Below are 19,401 nucleotides of genomic sequence, written 5' to 3'. Positions count from 1 at the left end.
TAAAAAGCTAAATGTTTTGTGTAGTAAATATTAATAACATTATACTGCTTTGTTCATTATGCTTTCTCAAAAGCAAAACTTTTGGCATTTCTTTTGGTAGAGACTATATGACGGTACATCTTTGTCAAGTAGGTGTTGCTAATGAGAACTCTGTTATGCCTTTTGTAAAATTGTTGATTCCTATTTGGAGGTACCAGTGTAAATGAATCCTTTTTATGCTTCAGGTATCAGTAGATATATTTTTCTTTTAGCTAGCATCTTAAGACATTAGCCAGTGTTTTAAAGCAATTCGTTACACTTAAATGCATTCCTTATGCTTACATTCTTAAATTTCTGTGCATATGTTGAAGGAAAAGAAAGAACAAGAAAACAACCTAATGCAGAGCATTAGGATCTGTAGCTCAAGTCAAATAGGCGTGAATTTTTTTCCAAATTTATTCATGCTGTAAAATCTGATTTCTGTAACAGGAGCAGTGACAAAATAATTAGTCACTGTGCTGGGATGCTTGTGAAAGATGAAATCTCAAATAAGGAGTAAAATATTGTATTCATAGAGAGTAGTTTTACAATGTAATCAAATCCTATTTTTTTCCTGTTTCTTAGATGATGAAGCATGCCTGGGACAATTATAGGCAATATGGATGGGGACATAATGAGCTCAAACCAATTGCCCGGAAAGGACATTCCACCAACATATTTGGTAGGCTATATTTTCTGGTTTGTTTGTGATTTTTTTTTTTTAATATTTCTGTCCATGTGTCTTCTTTGGAAGTCTTCCTGAACTTTCTAGCAAACTCTGTTTTAATAAAGAATCTTTCAAAGTGTGATTGACAGAAATGTATTATTTCAGTGGTATTTCACTGAATTACTTTATTGACCTATCTTTTTGGGAGTAGTATGTTCTTATTGTTGCAGAGACTAAGCTGTGTCTATGTACACTGATGCTTTGTGTGCATGTGTACATATATAAATGAAAGTCCTGATGCAATGATGGTTATTTTTGGGTTATATTTTGAGATGCAATGAATATAAATGTGTTGGGTTGTGGTTTTTTTTTTTTTTACACCCACCTCATATTGTCTAGATCTTTGTGTTTAGTTCCATGAGAAGCATGGAAGAGTTTGAGTTGGAGGGAACCTTTTAAAGATGATCTAGTCCAACCCCCATGCCATGGGTTGGGACCTTCCATGAGACCAGGTTGCTCAGAGCCCCATGCAGCCTGGTTCTGAGCATTGCCAGGGATGGGGCACCCACAGCTTCTCTGGCAACCTGTGCCAGTGCCTCACCAGTGGTGCTTAGCACAGTGCAAGGAGAGAGTGAGCTGAGTGCAACACTGGAGCAAAAGGCTGCTTCCACTCTTAGATGCTTTGTTATCTTGTACATAGGCACTGGTATAAGTTTCGCCAAGAAAATCTCTTCTGCACCTTACTGTGATTTAGTTTTATGTTATGATTAATTGATGGTTTTCCTTTATGTTTTTTGCAGCTGATGAAACTGGATTTGACAGGGAAAAATCTTTAATGTTCACCTCTGTGATCATGTAGTCTTTGCTACTTGCAAATCTGTTGCTTAATTTGCCATGTGTAGTTCTAGATTAGCCTTGGTTTGTAACCCAGACTCTATGAAGTAAGTTTTTTTCCTTCATGTGGCAGAAAGACATTTTTATGATGTTTGTTTTTAATGTGACTGACATGATATTTTGAAGCACTTACGAATTGCAATTTCACTGTAGTCTTTTTATTTTTCCATTCCTCCTCTGCTTACTTCTAACATGTCTGCTAATGAGTCTGGAGGATTTCTGCTTTTTTTCTTGGAATGATTATTCTTTGGAGAGCTTATTTTTAAAATTTTGGCATTGCTTTCTGAAAGAAATTGCAGGCCTTGTCCATGCTAAAGTTTCCGCTCCTCTTGTTCCAGCTAACTCTAGCAGCCAATGCCCTACATGTTTGTCCTTTTAAAATCCAGATGCTATTTTGTGCCATTTAGCTTTTAGCCAAATCATGTCATGATTGCTCTATTCAAGTCTATTTCATATGAAAAACTTTTCTGAAACACATAATCTTCAGCATATATCAAGTCTAAAATAGAATCAGCTATTGTTCATTTGGTGGATGGTTGATGGGGGAGATGTGTGTGGAAATTGGTCTTTGTCAAGGACTGTCTTAGGCTGTATTGTTATTCCAAGCTCTTTACCAATCTCTATTACCCCTATTGACACGATTCCTAGCAGTATTTGCTTTATAGAAGGGTTGCTTAATTTTTTTTGAAGCCTCATGCTAGTTTTAATAAAAAGATGCTCAGCAAAATCTGTTTTTATTATTCATCTCAAAGATGATTTGATCCAAACTATTTTCAGCCATTACTGCAATCTACTGTGCTTCCATTTCAATTCCTAGCACGTCTATGAGATCCTGCGAGAAGATGGTATTGCTGGTTGAATGAAAGGCAGCCCTTTGCATGAATCTTTGGGAAATCAGGTTTGCTGATAACTCCCAAGTGAGGTTAAACACGATTCAATTTGGAAGACAAATAAGTCATTAGTCTTCCTCGTTGGACTCCACTTTTGTCTAAAGCAGTGTATATCTATATCTATGCCAAGGAGAACACAACTGTTTCTAACATTGCAAGATCTAGCAGGTGTCAGTCTGGGGTCAGAGAAGGGCAGAGGAGGTGGTCTTCTCTGCGCTTAAATCTTAGTTTTAAGTAATTAAAAATATAAGGAAGGATAAACTTTATAAACTTTAAAGCAAGATGCTCTATGCCTTGCTGAAGCATGCCAGCAAGGGTGTTTATGGGCTTCCTCAATTATTAGTTTGACTTTTATGACAAAACATGGTAGGTTGCTTTAGTTGGCCTGCAGCAAGAAACTCTTGCCAGTCTTTTTGAGATGTCTGACTGTAAATTGTAAAGGAGAGTCTGCTAAAAATACTGTCTTTCAAACTGTGTAGTTGGGCAGTATCTTGAGCAGCGCCTCTTCCACAGCTGGGTCACAGCATTGGTAGTATGGTAGTGCATTGAGAAAGTATGACTGGGAGTGGGCGAGCTTTTAAAGATATTTACATTTAGATGATATATGAAACAAACTTTAATAGGTTCTCTCTTGGTGAAATGGGGTGATAACTGCTTTTGAAAAGGCTGGCATTTATTCCTACCCTGTAAAATGAAATATAAAAGTCAAGGAGAAGGTGCAGCAGAGAGGTGTAAATTTTCTTCCCAGTGTAAATTTTTATTTGCAGCTCTGCTGAAGGTTGTAGCAGCTAAGCTAAGAAAGAAAAGTTGGCCTATTTTGTTGGCCTGCTTAAATTGGTGAAAAAATTTGATGGCAGCTGCAGGGTCTTGTTGCAGAGGGGGTTTGTGTGGGATCCTGGTCAAGTTCTCATTAGAACACCAAGGGTAAAGAGGCTGATTATGAAAATGATGCATGTAAGATAATGAGCAAGCACAGTAAACACTGAGCTTGCTTCAGGAGGTTTTCTGAGTTTAGCATGAACCAGAGTAGTTGATGGTATTGTTGGATTCTCTCCCTCTAATGAAATCTGATTGGATTTGCTTTGAGGATGAGAGTAACCACTGAAACATGCTGTTTGAAGATGATTTGTCTCTGTTTGATGTAGGTGAACATCTCCTGAAAACACCATCAAAATTATTCAGTCCTGATATGCTTCAGAGTTTTAAACTGTATGTGTTTGTATCCAGTATAATATGAACTAATTACCATAGCATAAGCTGTAAGGATACTTTATCGTGAGTTAAATTGAGTAGTTAGTACTAGTTAGTTTGCATCAGTCTTCAATCTGTATTTTTCTAAAATATGTTTATTTGAGAACCTGAACTACTGTAAGGAAAAAATATAAAGAAAATCGACAATACTTGGGCAATTTGGAGCACTGTCCTCACCAAAACTAGAAATTGTGGACTGTCATCTAACCTGATGCTTTCTGAAATGAGAGTTCTGACATTCGTAGTGTGTTTTATGTTGAGCTTGTTTTTTGGTTTGTTTTGCTAATTTTAATTATCTAAAAATAAAGTGAAGATGTGCAGTTTGTCAAGTAATAAGTACATGGCAAGTACTGATACAATTCTTGCAAAATTGAAAACTTCCCATATTACTAGCAGTGCATGCCTAAACCTTGCATTTGGATGTATTCTGTCAGAGATGAGCTGCTTTATATGAAGATGATCTGGTAATGCACATAATCCATAGTTATATGTCTAGATGTGTTTTGAAGGGTGTGGAAAGATTTTAATAGTGATAAAAAGTTTTAAAAGTTTAGAATTTGTGGATGCTTGCATATACACATGCCTATTCTCATGCCCAAAGATTTAATGAAGTCATTATTTTGTATTTTGTCACACTAGAGCTGTCTCATGCATTGATAGTGCTTTCATGTCTCTCCTGTTCTTTCACCTCACATGCCATTCAAACAGTCAATTTAACCTGAGCTGCCTGCCAGCTCTCTCTTGGGATCCTGTCTTCTAAGGGGGAAGAGAGAATTGTCAGTGAAGTTGCATTGTGATTGCATTTGTGGTACCTGGTAGAGCCCCAAGGCTGCAATGCAGTGCCTTATCTCTTCCTTAAAACTTGACCAAATAAATCTGTCCTCTCTTTTATGAGGAATTTTTTGTCTGGCATTTTAAGTGTCATTGGTGAGCGAGATATGTCCAAGGGAATAACTCAAGGATTCAGGCGGGGAAGCTCATGTGTTGAATATTCCTTGATATACCAATGGACTACTTGGTTTGTACCACATCATTGAGCATGCCCAGCCTCAGCCTTTTGCTGCCAGTGCCACTGATGCATCCCGGTGACACGGGGGAAAGTTGCTGAGGTGACTGCCCGGTGCCGCAGCAGCGTAGGAAGCTCCTGCAGCAGCTCCTCGTGTTGCTAAGCAATGGAGATCTGACAGTGCATTTCTCCCTGTGCCGGGGAGCAGGAGCAGCAAAACTCCCAAAGAAAATGCATCTGTCACACTGCAAGGATGGGAGGCTGCTGCAGGAAGGAGCTGAGTCAGGCACAGGAGCCTGCTTTTCCAATGCCTTTGACAAGTACAGTATAGCTTGGGAGAGCAGTGTGATTTCTTTGTCCACTCTGTGGTTCCTGAAGTGAGGGGTGGAATATTTCTTCTAAGCACTAAAAGAAAACACCATAACAGAGTTTTTATTATTATTTACCCTTGGAAATATTCTTTAATTTATAAGACATTTTTGTTATCTGTCCTTTTGGCAGTTACTGGGCTGCCTGAGCTGCTCTGGTATTATCATCTGCTGTCACCTGATTAGTTGTAATTTACTTTTGAAGTTCACATTAATTGTCAAGGGTGTCTGATTTAGTAAGCCTTTTGTATTTTCTGGTTTGTTCATTTGTTTGGTTTTTAGCTGGCAAGATACCTGTTTATAAATAGTATGGAGACAAACACTTTTACTGGAAAGAAAACAGATTATACACTTTGAAGACTGGAATGACCTTTTAAAAATATGGTGGAAAACTTCTCGTGTCTTCTCACCGTAAAATCCTAATAAAAAGACAGATGGAAATCACAGCTTCTGCTCAACATCCTTTTTCTGTGCGTGTGTTCAACCTCTGAATCCATGCAGAGGATAAATGAGCACAAAAAGGGAATATGAGTTGTATATGTAAACAAAAATGTTCTTGACTATATGTTATCTTGATAAACAAAAGCCTCCTTAGTGAGCAGTAGTTCTTATCTTTTAACTGTACATGCACAAGTAATTTAGTCATTATTGCCTCTTTCTGTGGCAAATGGAAGGGGAAAGAAAATCCATTCTTGCTAACTAGGGAAGAGAGGTAATTTCACAATGCAAATTTCAGCCTAATCTCTGTATTTCAGGTTCAAGTCAATTTTAAAATAAATGGAAATGGCCTTAAGACAGGCCTATGCATCTGTCCTCTGCAAACTCCACAATGAGTGATTACAGCAAGATAATGTTGAATATTATAAGTACATTGAATGTGTATTTTTTTGACCAGTAAGAAGAACTTTGAAAAGATAAAATTTTGAGAAAGAGCATAACTCTTGAGCTGCTGGCTTTATTTGAAACTAAAACAGTGTTCTAATATCAGAAGAAAAGTTCCTTTAGGTCAGATGACAGATCAAACATGATTGTTACTCAGTGTTCAAAAATTGCTCACAGCAGGTACCTGGGGAAGACATGTAAGAGCAGGAAAAGCTCATAGTGAGCTTGTCTCAGAGTACTCCACAGCCTTACAGAAGTTTGTATAGTGCTAGTGCTTCTGTGGTCAGAGGCAGCAAGTTTTATTTAATCATTTCTAGTTGATTTTTCCTTGATTTTATCCAAACTGCTTTGGAGTCTGGCCAACCTTAAGAGCAACATAACCCACTATGAGTGGTTCCATAGTGTGATTTGATATTGTGTAGAAAACTTTTTAGTTTTGAAGGCTGCTCGCTGTCCTGGATTACTGGTTTTGGTGTTGGAAAAAAGAAATAAATCCATTATTCATCTCTTGCTTGCCGTTCTTGGGTTTGTAGAACTGCATATGCCCTCAGTAGTGCCCCTGTCCTGCATGGAGGGTCTTAGCCTGTAAACTCATTTATCTTACTTACATTTTTCATACCTAATATGTTGTTATTTTCTTTCTTTGTATATTTTCAAGGCGGTGGTTTTGGGGTCTTTTTTGATCTTTAAGATGAAGGCTAAAACTTTGCTCCATTTTCTGTTTCGTCTGCTGTTCCTCTCCTAATAATTATATTCTCTGTCTTTTAGGCTCCTTGTTGAGTCTACAAACACAGTACAGGGTAGCATTTCTCCAATAGCATTCCTTTTGGAAATCCTCATCCACTGTACCCAATGATTTATACTAATGTTATAAATATTTTTAGTTATTTCATATTTAAGCTTTTGTCCAACCTAATCATTTCAGTAGGATCCCACTGGTGATTTTACCTCACACTGAGGGCTGTTTACACTTATCCCATTTCCTATCTTTTAAACCATTATTCATCTGCATGAGAACAATTTTCTTTTACTGTGTGGCAGGTCAGTTTTCTCAGAGATTTTGTGTATATTTTCTGTCGATATGCAAGTTCACTTCTTAAAAAGACTTTAACATTGATGCTAAGACAACACTTCCCTCTACAAAATTTCTGACTTTTCCCTCGTTTATCTCATTTAAAGCTGTTTTCTGATTGATGCTGCCAATTGGGCAAATAGTGATTTGTTAACACTGTTTTGCTTCACTGCAATGTGTATCTGTGTATTATTCAGAATATAGTTGTTCTCTGAAACTTGCAAATTTTTTTTGTGCAGACAGGATACAATCTGTCTGTATGTTCCCTCTTAAGTGTTTTACAATACTGGTGCTGTAGATAAAAACAACTGCTTAGTAAGAACGTTTTTTTGAATGTCACTTTCATCAAACTGTCAAAAGTGGGCCTATGCGTATCAGGAAAACAGGAAAATTCACCACAAGCAGCTGTCGTCTTGTTCTTTTTAATAATGCAATATTCTTACTGAATTCTTCTCACACAGTTTGTATTAGTTCATGTACAACATAATTAGGGCAGTTGTACTCAGTGACTTCTTTAAGTGTCTGAAGCAATTACGTTAAATCCTATTCAGAAGACTGAAAATTCTGCTTTAATGAGAAAATACCACAAAACAAACAAATGCAAAGTGAAATTAGATAAACACACCTCACCTACACACACATAGGATAGTGAGGTAAACATCTGCATGAAATGGCAGTGAAAAAATTAATCATGCTAGAGTTCAGGGCTGGGGCTCAGAATTTTGATTCTTCCCAATAGCATTCTCTTCTGTTTTTCTCTTATAAACCAGATGGTTTGCTCTGAGGAAAAAAAAAATGTTTCTTATTGGAAATCTTTGGACTTATAATTTATTTTGAATTGTGAATTATTTAGGTTGTGGGAATGCTATTCATGAATTTAAACTTTTTTCCTACATTTTGGAATTGAGTGCAGGGGGTATAATAAGGAAGTGAACATAAGGCCATGCAACCTTGTTTTGGACAGTGTTAAAAATATGAACAGGAATGACAGCTGAGTAAGAATTAGCATTCTGAGCTGTAAAACTAAATCTGCTGAGGACAACTCCATGGGCATGTGTATGGTGAGGGAGTCAGGTGTGGGTGTGCTTTGCTGTCATCTGAAGCCAGAGGATGCACCAGGCAGCTGGAATTCAGGAACAGCTCAACCACATGAGTGGAGCACTGTGCTTGTGCCTGATACACTGCTACTGTTCACTCAAGTTTTGCACCCATCTGGTGAAGTTCTGTGGCTATCCCACTGGAAATCTGCTCCTCTTATGCTGTCCCAAAGAAAATTTAGGATGTGGCTTGGACCAAAGTGTGTGGAAGTGGCCCAAATGTAAAGATAGAAAAGCCTGTGTGCCATGATGGCTCTTAGGTGTTGTTTTTTTGATATGCCTTTTCCTACTGCCTAGCTGACAAAGTAATTTAGCTTACAATTATCTGTGAGAGATTGTTATCTTGTCATGGAAGACCTGTACTTAGCTTGCTTTATATAAAGTCACACAACTATACTCAAGTCCAGATAACATCTTGTTCTCTTATTTACTCTCAAATATTAATCTTGCTTTGCTTGCCATGGTGTTTAACTGATTGCTGCTAGTGTTTAGGCTCTTCATACTTCCAGGCCATCATTGACAAATACTTTTCCCTTCAGTCTTCCACTTCCTGTTTTCTTAAAATGGGCTTACTTCAGATCTATATTTTTGATTAGTTCTGATTGACTGCTTTGTATATACAGCAGATTTGCTGTCACCATTCACTTTTCACACATTATTCTTGCTTTCTTTCTGATGTGCTTCCATGGCCTCCTTTGTACTCAATGCCATCTTCTCTCCCTCTTTCCTTTCCTACTCTGAAATTCATCCTAACCTTCCTCTCCTGACATTGTGGCTTTCAGTTATCATCAGGTCTTAACCTTCCACTAACTCATATCATAGTTCCAACATTAATCTTTATTATGGTCTGCACACAGTTCTCCTCCTGTGTACAGTAATAGAGTTTGGTCTTTGTGCTTAAAAATAAGAGAACAAAAAAAAATGGAGGAAATTGGATAGAAATGTAGAAAATTGAAATGGTCTGAGGATATTCAGTCTTTGTACTAGGGGGTACTGCATTCAGCTCTTGCTTGCATGAATTTTGAATTAATTTGAAGGGCCATGTAAGATTTAGGGAGCAAAGTAAATCAATCAAGTGAAGAGCAGTCAAGAGGAAGGTTTATTGCAGTGTAGATTTTTAGACAAAGTTTTAAAATTTGGGTCCTAAGAGCATGGGTATTCAGGCAGCAGTTTGTTGATTATTAACAAATACCAGCAGGTCCAGTTTTTAATAGGTTCAAAGTCTAGCATACAATTCAGTGTTCTACTCCCATGACCTCCTCAGTTATGAAATTAAGGAAAGCATTAAAATTGATCATTTAATGTTATTTATATGCTGAAGTACTCTATTGTCTGATACAAAACATTAAGACCTCCTTTTCATGTTGTCTATTATCAGCAATTTAACAGAACTAAGCAATCAACATGCTTATTTTTTTGTTCTGCTTTTTTAATTAGTCTAAAATGTTAAAGGCAATTGGTTTCTTCATGGATACTTACAGGCTTATTCATTGCATTTTATGACTGAGCTGAAATCATACACTGCAGTTTTGTATGAAGTGTGTAGTTTCATTGACTAATTTTGAAGCACTTGTTTTCTCAGTGAAATTAAACTCTCTTGTTCAAAAGTTTAATTAATTTTCTTAAACGTTATCTTGTTCCTCGTGAGTCATTAAGATATTTTGCAAGTGGTATGCTTCAGCAGTGGCAGCTTTATTGCCAGACTCTCATTAGAGATACAGAAAATTGTTGATAATTGTTTGCTTTTAATTTTCATGTTACATATTTTCCTACTATGTCTCTAATTGTCTGTCACATCAAGAAATTCTGTTGCTACAGTCTAAAAACTTGAATTATTTAAATCTTTTGGACTAGAAATTGGTGTATTTTCTAATATATAGTGCAGTCTTGCCCAATATGTATTTTTCAGCCATTATGAATCTGGGCAGACAGGAATAACAATAACAAGAATATTTATTTTCCTTAGGATTGTAATAACTCTGTATTGAATGTCAGGCTGAGTTTATCAAGGAAGCATTTTCACTCAGTTGCTGGGAATTAAAATAACTGCCTGTGTGAAAAATAACTAAACTTTTACCTTCAGAGTGTAACACTTCAGAGTGTTGTGAGAGTATATATTTCTCCTTAGGGAGGCTTTACATCTCCTCTTTTGTTTCTGGAACCACTGTAGTGGAAAGGGGAGGATCTGCTTTATGCTTGTGTACACCCCAATGGTTGGGTTGCTTTGTCAGTAGTGCTGGATGAGTCTGAAGCTGAGGTTGCCTGTTTTAGTGGAGATTTATCTTAGAAATTACGGCAAATTATCCCTTGAGGCTTTGCTCCTCTTAAATTCCTTTTGCAAGCTGATCCTGCCTCCATCCCTAAGTAGCTTCACCACCAATCAAGCATGTTCTGCACCAGTAGGAGTAGGTTCAGCTTCCACTAAGTGATGCCTGTCCAGGGCAAAAAAAGAAACAGATATGAGACAGGCTGAGACCAATAGTATTTCTGGCATTATTTCTGTTTGTATCTTATGGTTCTGTCAGTCAATATCAGCATCCCATTGGCCATGGGAAGCTGTTTTGAGAATGAAAGCTATTTTCTTGCATCTAGATCTCTAGTCTTTGCACATAACTATGGATTCCAGCTTTTTATTGCTTAGGAAGATAAGTCTGCTTTCTAGGGTATAAAATAATTTATTTTGATTGCAGGGATGTCTTAACACAGAGATCCTTGCTCTTTGTGTGGTGTAGAGACAATTGTCTTCAGTAATTGCCCAAATGCTTTTAGTGTATCTAACTTCTTGTTCTTCCTCAGTCTTGCAATTTCCCTTAGCTTTCTTCAAAATGTAGCTGCTGCTGATGTCTGCAGGCTATCCTTGCCAAGGAGAATAAGAGTCTTTATTACTGTTATTTATTCCTGTGTGATTTTGTCACTGGTTTAGGAAATATGAAAACCCTACCTTGATTGTAAATGGACTGATGAGCATCCTGCTTTTGGGCGTGTCATCTGCTGTCTTTGCTGAGGAAAAATAAAATGCTTCCTTCTCAGTTACTGCTTGAGGCAGAAGAGTAGGAATGGTTACATGCATCTATTTATATGACTTCTTTGTGTTTATATGATTTCTTTGGAAGCAGAGCAGCCTTGATAGTTTTACACTTAGGCTGGTTTGCTTGACTTCATAGCAGCAGCGTACATTTTGGTAATGAGAGATCCATTTGAGTAGGCTGGGTTTCCTTCAGGTTTGTTACTCCTCTAGCAAGTCTCTGGGTAAGTGCCAAGTGTGTTGTAAGACACTCACACAGTTGTGGTACAGGGGTGTTGGAGCACAGGCAGAGGGGGAAAGTCTAAGAAGGAAATTCTGTCTCCAACCTTATGCCTTCCCCTGGCTTATTCACTGTGGGGATGCAGGGGTCAGGAAAGAGAAAGCCTTGATGCTGTGCAAGCACTGCTCAGCAATAGTCAAAATTCTCACGTGTTTCCAACGCTGGTTTAGTCACACATCCAAACCCCACAGCACCATACAAGCTGCTGTGAAGAAAATTAACTTGCTTCCATGCAGAGTCACTATCCCTGCTCAACCCTCCACTTGGGCCAATGAAAACTCCTATGGAATTGTTTGTAGGAGAGGTAATGAGATTTGTGTGTGGTGTATACATGTTGAAGTAATGAGGAGGTATGGGTGAGATGTTAAATAATCAAAGTTTCTGTGAAGCACCTATTTGATGATTGCCTTCCAGCTTAGTGCATGACTTCAGTTTGTTGGTGCAGAGTTTTGTTGTCTTGTTCCTTATTTAACTTGTCTATGTCTCATATCTTTAGTCTTTTCTGTTCATAGTTGATCTATGCATAGTTGATCTATTAATATATTTTCTCTAGTACCTCACTGCTTATAGTCTCTTCTGCTTCCACATAATAAATACACAAAGCAACCCTGAGCTGGTATAGGCTGATATCAGATGTTCTAAATCTCTACACTTTTTCTTATGGTTTAATGAAAATGGGCTATTTATTTTCTTCATATTCATTTTGTTGTGGAACACTTGACAGCGATCTGTCTCCCTTGTACTCTGATAGTCTCTCGTGGGACTTTCAAATGGTACTAATAAGCCTGTTCTTCATCTAGTGCCTTGGCATACTGAAAGAATTTTAGATAAGAAGACTGTTTTTCTTTTAGAGGCCCTGATATTTACACTTAGTCATATTATTTGATAGAAATTTCAAACTGTAGTTTATGTGGCATTGAGTGAAGGAATTATTTGACTTATCTCAAGAAACTGAAGTCTAACTACAAATTTGAATTACCATTTTGCAGTCCTTTGGAATAATACTTTTGCTTAATGAGAGTGTGCATGATTTTCTTAATAGTTCAGCTATTTCACTGCTAAATTTTTTCCATTAGCTCATGATGGATGTTCTGTTTTATTTAGAAGAATGGGCATTGCATTCATTAGGCAAACTTCATTAAATTTGGAGCTCAATCAACTAGAACTATAATTATATGGAGAGGAAACTTCCTAATCTGACGTTTTTAAAACGGAGCCTTTTTGGAATTGGTTATTATCTTCTGCGACATGACTGGCTGAGCCTTTGTATTGAACAGAGGCAGACCCGGGAGGAGTGCCTTCAGCTAGCAGAAGTGTTATTTTCTATTATAGTTTAATTGTTTTATAGGCTTTTTTCACCACAATGAGACATCTGCTCCCTCTATATGTGGAGTAATAATAGACTGCTTGAGGTGGTAGCAAGAAGTGTATACTATAAACTGTTATCTCATCATTTAGGGTTACTTTATGGCACTTCAAATGATACCTTCTGCAGTTTAATTCCAGGAAGGTTGTCCCCTTGTCCTTTTGATCCAAAATTTATGGATCTTGGCATGGCTGTGAAAGAAAAAAAAGGAGCATTCTCTATTATGACTGGAAAATTATTTCACTTTATGACTTTAGATGAATGGTTTCTATCAGCATCAGTAGGGGGAAGGACCACTACCTATCCATTTCTGCTTTACCTATAGCAGCACACTGACCCTAGTGCAGGCTAGTGACTGGAGCACTTGCTATTTCTTCCTTCTTCAGTTTTCAGTCTCTGCCTTGCTGCAAGTGTGGTACATTTTAAGATTAAAAATGTCACTGCTTGTTTCGGTCAAGCTGTAGATACTGAAGAATTCAGTGGAAGGTCTTGCTTAAGAACAAATTAAGAATGACATCCTTTCTACACAGTCCTTGAAGAAAGAAGCTGAGAGCTAATTTTACTTTCTGACCAAGCATCATGTAGCCCACAAATAGTTTTAAGTTGTACCTGTCTTACAGTGTGGAGCAGCCAAGGTGTTAAATGTGTATTGTCCTCAGTGTTGCGTTATGTTCAGTTCTGCCCTGTATTCTTGTTGACACAAGACTTCTGAGTGTGAATTCTGCATTTTGGACTTTTCCACCTCAATGCCCATGAGGAAGGAATTAGCTTGCTTCCTGCTGCCTGATTGACACTAAAGGAAGAAGACTGGGCAGACAATCTGTTGCAAAATTTTGATTTCTCGTCTCTTGACCTTTTGGAAACATTTTCAGCCAGAAGGATTTGAAAATGCAAAGATTGTTCTTCTGGGTCTTCCTCAAGGAAGAAGTACTCATGTGTAGAAAAAAGAAAAATAACTCAAGTTTGGTTGAAATAGTCTGCTTGTATAAAAAAAGAAAAACTAATTATTTATTATTGGTTGGGATATATATGCTATCCTTACGAGATTGGGATTAAAATGAGTTGAGCTCTCACATGGAGTCTAGAAACTATAACCACACTGATTTGTGCCTCAGAAACAGGTGCCCATCACTGCTTAGGAAAGAGACACATGAAAATAGAAGAGGCTTTTCTCAGTAATGTTTTGTTGGACATTCATGGTTCTAGAAAAGATAAGCATAAAAGGTGAAAGAAAGGAGTGTAAAGGCAGCTGGATTTAGGGCTTGAACAAAGTATTAGGGTATGGCCCAGACAAAAATCTCAGAGTGTGAGCCTATGCCTTGAATTGACTCTTAGGGACAAAAAGTGCTGAACAAGCCAGTTTTATTGGGCTGCACTTGTTTCTGTGGCTGCAAACAGCACCAAAGGATCTGTAGAAGCAGGCTGTAGGGACCTACTGGTTTAGGTGAGATCTCTGTATATGGGGTTGAGGGTTTGCTTTTAACACAGGTATAGCGAAAGCAAATTTCTTGTCTTTATTTGGTGAGGTCATATTTTTCAGTCATTATGGGATGCTCTGGGGAAACATTGAACCCCTTTGATGAGCTCTGGAGAGAGCTCTGTTCTGTTCTTTCTGAATTAATCTATTGGATTTGTTAGATGGCAAACGTTATGTGCTTTTTAATTTCCATGCCCCTTCTTTTGTGGCTCTGTGCAAAGAGAATTCAGTGAAAAGGATTGTTTAAATTTGTGGTTTTGAAGATACTTTCTTGACATCTGGCAAGTAGATATTCTTGCCCCCAACATACTGCTCTCCCATATTGTTGAGAGTGGAATGTCGTTCTGAGATCCAGAAAACTGTGGAAGATTGTACCATGGTGTTTGAAGTCCTTTGGAGTAGGTGTGGGGAGGTAGGGTGGTGGACAATGACACACCAGGCCATTTCCATGCAATGTGTTTTCTGCATCCCTTGCAAGCTGAAGAATACGAGAGCTTACTGATCTGATTACCACTGTGTTTAAGTTGGAAAGTTTTTACTTTTTGAAACTATTGCAAGAGGAACTTCCAGGATTTTGCAAGACTTATGTATCCCTATTCGTTCAAACACTGTGTGTATTTGACAATTTGATCAATGTGATTTAAATAAAGGAACAGAAATTACTTTGAGCATGTGGTGGAAGCTGTATAACACATTCCAACTTTATGTAAAAAAAAGCCAACTTTGTCAGCTGGTACTGAAGTAGTCCTTGTGTCACGGTCTTATTTGCATATTTTTGAAGTGATGAATTAGATAACTGTCACATTATGCTTTTGAGAAGGTGCTAAGTGCAGTGCTGTGGCTCTGCTCAAAGCAACCTCCACTTTAGCATAAGCAGTGGAATTTGTCATTTGGCCAAAGGTGTTAAACCTTACAGTACTTGAGCACCCCAGTGAATTCATTTCCTGAGAGTTACAGGTATGACTGGTGGACAATTTGTCAAAGCATTTGTCTTTTAATTAATCTTGCAAAAGATAGCGTGTCCCAATCTCTACTTGAATTTTCTTAACAAACACTGCCAACTTCAGGCTTTTCACATCTAATTGAAATTAATTAAAAGCAATGCATGGCTATTCTTTAAAAATTAGTTGGTGGTTACTTTGTCATGGATACTGTTGTGTTTAATTTTTATTATCTGGAGAAAGAAGTCCCTGAAAATGGAATTAAGCTTTCTCAGTCATTTAGATGTGTGAAAGAAACACAGTGGGGATGATGGCTTCATTCAATTACTGTTATGTTTGAGGGGAAAAAATATAGCTCTAACCATGTGAAAGTCAGAAATGGATGAATAAGAACTACCAAGCAGGAACACTGCTATAGAGATTCCCATTATAGGTGGAAAGCACATTAAAAGAACCCTAAAATGGACTTGTCACTAGCATCATTAAAGTGCTAATCAGAGTTTACCAGAGTTTATAAACCAGTGTGCCCTGGTGTGTAGATTACAGGTATGAACAGTGAAATTTGGCTACTTTGTTGGTGCACAGGAACTTTTAAACACTTCATAGAAACAGATAACTCAGGATGATTTTGGTTTCCTCTAGAAACCAAGACCTGTGCCTACTGAGGGCAGCAGGTTTGGTTGGGATGGCCTGGGGAGATCAGGGCTCTCATGGGCCACGGCTCACCATCTCCTCATCCCTTGCACAGACCGATGAGTCACTCATCAGTCAGCTCTAAATTGCTGCTGTTTCAAGTGAATGGCATTTTAGCTTAAAGCACCATTGATTTTTATTTGGCTTTCAATGCTCCACTTGAAGTGGTGACAGTTGAGAAATCCATTAGCGCTCCTAGCGCGTCCCTGCAGACGCCCAGGAGAACATCTTGGGACTGCGGCTCTGGCACTCGCGCCCGGACAGCGCTTCCCTGCTCATCAGGCCGTGCTTTTCAATCATTAGCTAGCGCCCATAATTGCCAAACTTTGAATATTTCAGAAGTAAATGTTGGGAAATGCAAGGCATTACTAAGGCATTACTGCAAGTGCTGATTGCTTTATCTTGCCTGTGCCTTTTTTTTTTTTCCTCTCCTAATGCTTCTGTCCTGGAATTCCTAGTAGCTTTTTGAAGCTGAATGTCTTTCTGTCCTTTGGTTTTTTGTGGGGGTTTTCTTGTGTCAAAGTACAGTTGCTCAAGTTCAGGTTGGGAAAGCAGATGAGAAGGACTCTTTTTTTCTGTCTTTAGCGTTCTTTTCTCCGCAGAAGCCAAACTGTGCCAGAGGATTGATACTTTGAAAGAAAAGTGGGAATTCTCTTCTGTACCTGATAATTCCTTGCTCATTTTTTGAGCAAGTATAATTCTTTGATAATTCTTTGTGCTGACACCTTTGTAGTAACTTTGCTTTGCTACTGCTTGGGTTATTTTCTCAAGTTTGTGATGCTTAAGAAAAGTAGTGAAATAGTCACTTGTAATAGAAACCCTTCTTTTTTGCATGTAGGAAACTCACAAATGGGTGCTACCATAGTAGATGCATTGGATACTCTTTATATCATGGGCCTTCACGATGAATTCAGAGAAGGACAAGAATGGATTGACAAAAATCTTGATTTCAGTGTGGTGAGTAGAGCCTGCCCTAAATATTTCTGTAGTTCTATTCAAGTGTTCATCTTGGAAGAGGTCTTTCAGGTGAAACTTAATAAAAATTACGGATCAAAGTGTTAGATGTGAACTTGTAACAGATGTGACATTCTCTGTGTATCTAACTTTGTTTTAGGAAAAAAAAATGCCATGACCTTTTCACAGTTATGATTCTAAGTAGAAATACACCTATATATTGTATTTTCAAAGTACAAATTATAACTGGATAATGGAAGTAACAGAAAATGTTTTGTGAAAAACAACCAGATCTCAGAAATGAAGACACAAAGATGGGGTTTTATGGGCTGATAGTCGTTGCAAATAACTGAGGTATGAAAGACAATTTTCCCCAAAACTACCGTGTGTAAATTACTTAAGAATACAATCTCTTCTTCCATTTCTTAAGAGTTTAAACACAAAATATGCCACTTGAATTCGTGAGTTTTCCTACAGGCTCTTAATCTATCACAAGAATTTCCCAGTTGGTCATACAGTATCTGACATTCTTGAGAAGCATAAAATGGAAGAAATGGCTCTATTTTAGTCTTATTGATTAGTGTTCTTTGTACTAATTTTGGGACTGTCACAGACTCTGTGATGGAATTTGTATTTCAGTCCTTGGATTTGCCCTACGGTTCCAAAAATCATTTTTCATTCAGTAAATGCACCTAATGAAATATAGTTGTATACTCCAAATTCAGCAAATGCTTACTGTTGTTTCTTTATTTTAACCCACTTTTCAGAAATTATTTGTTTGGGCTTTTTCCTTTTGATTTATACCTTGACTGTCTGGCAAACATCAAAGAATTTTTACTCTGCTTTTTCTGTTAGTGCTAGATAATTATTCAGTCTAAAACTGAAGATCCTAAATATATCAGAGACAGTGTAGAGATAATGATGCCATTATGAGGATGAACTAAATTGCTTCCATAACTTTTGTCTGATCTAAGGCAATTTCAATATAAATTTGCAGTATTAATCTAGGATTTGGATGGAAGAAATTTACATGACCCTCTGGGGTTCAGTTACATCTTCCTATGTATCAAAAACCATTTCTGAAGGTTAATGAGTTGTCTTGTGTATACACCAAACTTGAATAATTTCCTTACATAGTTTGGAGTTTATAAATAAATACATAAATTTGATCCTCTTGGATTCTTCTACTGGGAAATGGAAATCATTGGTTTCACTTTACACTGTCCCACTGCATGTGTGATTCATGACTTTAATAGGTATTAAGTGGAATCATGCTGCATTGGTGTTATTTTTCTTGTATCACCTCTATGTGAAAAGGGAAAACGTTTTACTAAAAACATTTGGGAATATTTCAAACTTCCAAGTTTTAATCAGTGCTGTTTGAATAAATTTTTATTCACATAATCTTTTGGAAATATGTAATATGTGCAAAATGAATTTAGTTTTGATCCAAGCACTGCAGGTACCAGAGAAATAGCACAAAAGGAAAGACGTACCTGTAAAAGTCATTTCAGCTGTGTGCAGATTGGTGACTCAGCTTGTTCAGTGCACATTGTAGTGACTTTTCTGGATAAAAGGAAAAGTCTTGCCTATCTCAAAATCTCTTAATAAAACTATATTTCTGTGTCTAATAGGTTGAAGAGAAGTTTATGGGGGAGACAGATGGAGTGTATGTGGAAAATTAGTTGAATGGGGCACAGAGGGAGTCAGTTGCTAAAACTATCTGATTCCTCTTAATTTTTTGTGGGTTAAATGAGTCAAAAGATACTGTTGAATTTAACCTAGGGAAAATAATGTGGAAGAAGGCAATAAAATCGTTTATTCTCTTGAATTTCTCAGTGGTCCTGCAGTACTACTTGTCATAACAGAAAAGCTATTCCGAGACAAAGATTATGTTAAAATAGAGCTCTGAATTTGAGTTTAGTAATTTAGGTTTAAAAAGTGCATTATGGGAATTCTCTAATTATTATTTTGCTTTCTCTTTTAAAGCTAGAAGGTTTGGTGCTATGCTGAAGCATAAAAGAGAAGATGCTGAATTATAGAAATGTGTAGTCCTTGCCTTCTTTTCCACCAGCCCAAATTACTGTAATTGCACTTTGTGGTGATAAAATGGTTAGAGGGCAGGAGAAAAACTAATTTGATTTTATTGAAATCGGTTGAAGCTGTAACTAGAATTGTCATTTGGTGTCACAAAGATGTGCATGAGAATTTCAGTTTGGATCTAGAGACTGCAACAGTACAGACCCTTGCATGTGGATTGCCTTAGGATATGTACTTTCTTCTGCCTTGACAATTTTTTTTCTTCCTTCATTAAGGAGTTGGTTAATTATTTATTAATGCTCTCTTTCTGTTCTAGAATTCTGAAGTGTCTGTTTTTGAGGTCAATATTCGCTTCATTGGCGGTCTTCTGGCAGCATACTACCTTTCAGGACAAGAGGTAAGGAGATTGAAAGGTGTTTGAAATTCATTGTCTTCTACCAAATGTGGCATGTGGAGACTTTTGTAGAATCTTGATTTCTC

The 19,401-nt window shown here is 37.4% G+C and overlaps 1 protein-coding gene across 1 annotated transcript in view; it reads left to right on the top strand.

Annotated features, from left to right (window-relative positions):
- MAN1A2 (mannosidase alpha class 1A member 2) overlaps positions 1-19,401 on the top strand; it is a 133,979-nt gene that overhangs the window by 44,750 nt on the left and 69,828 nt on the right. The window contains exons 3-5 of the mRNA XM_064723042.1: positions 604-700; positions 16,766-16,884; positions 19,238-19,318. Coding sequence (XP_064579112.1) covers positions 604-700; positions 16,766-16,884; positions 19,238-19,318 — 297 coding nt within the window. The remainder of the gene's footprint in view (positions 1-603; positions 701-16,765; positions 16,885-19,237; positions 19,319-19,401) is intronic.

The sequence above is a fragment of the Zonotrichia leucophrys genome, chromosome 1 (genome assembly GCF_028769735.1).
Source record: "Zonotrichia leucophrys gambelii isolate GWCS_2022_RI chromosome 1, RI_Zleu_2.0, whole genome shotgun sequence".
NCBI lineage: Eukaryota > Metazoa > Chordata > Aves > Passeriformes > Passerellidae > Zonotrichia > Zonotrichia leucophrys.
Note: the sequence above shows the minus strand (reverse complement) of the source record. Positions and strands in the feature narration are given on the sequence as shown.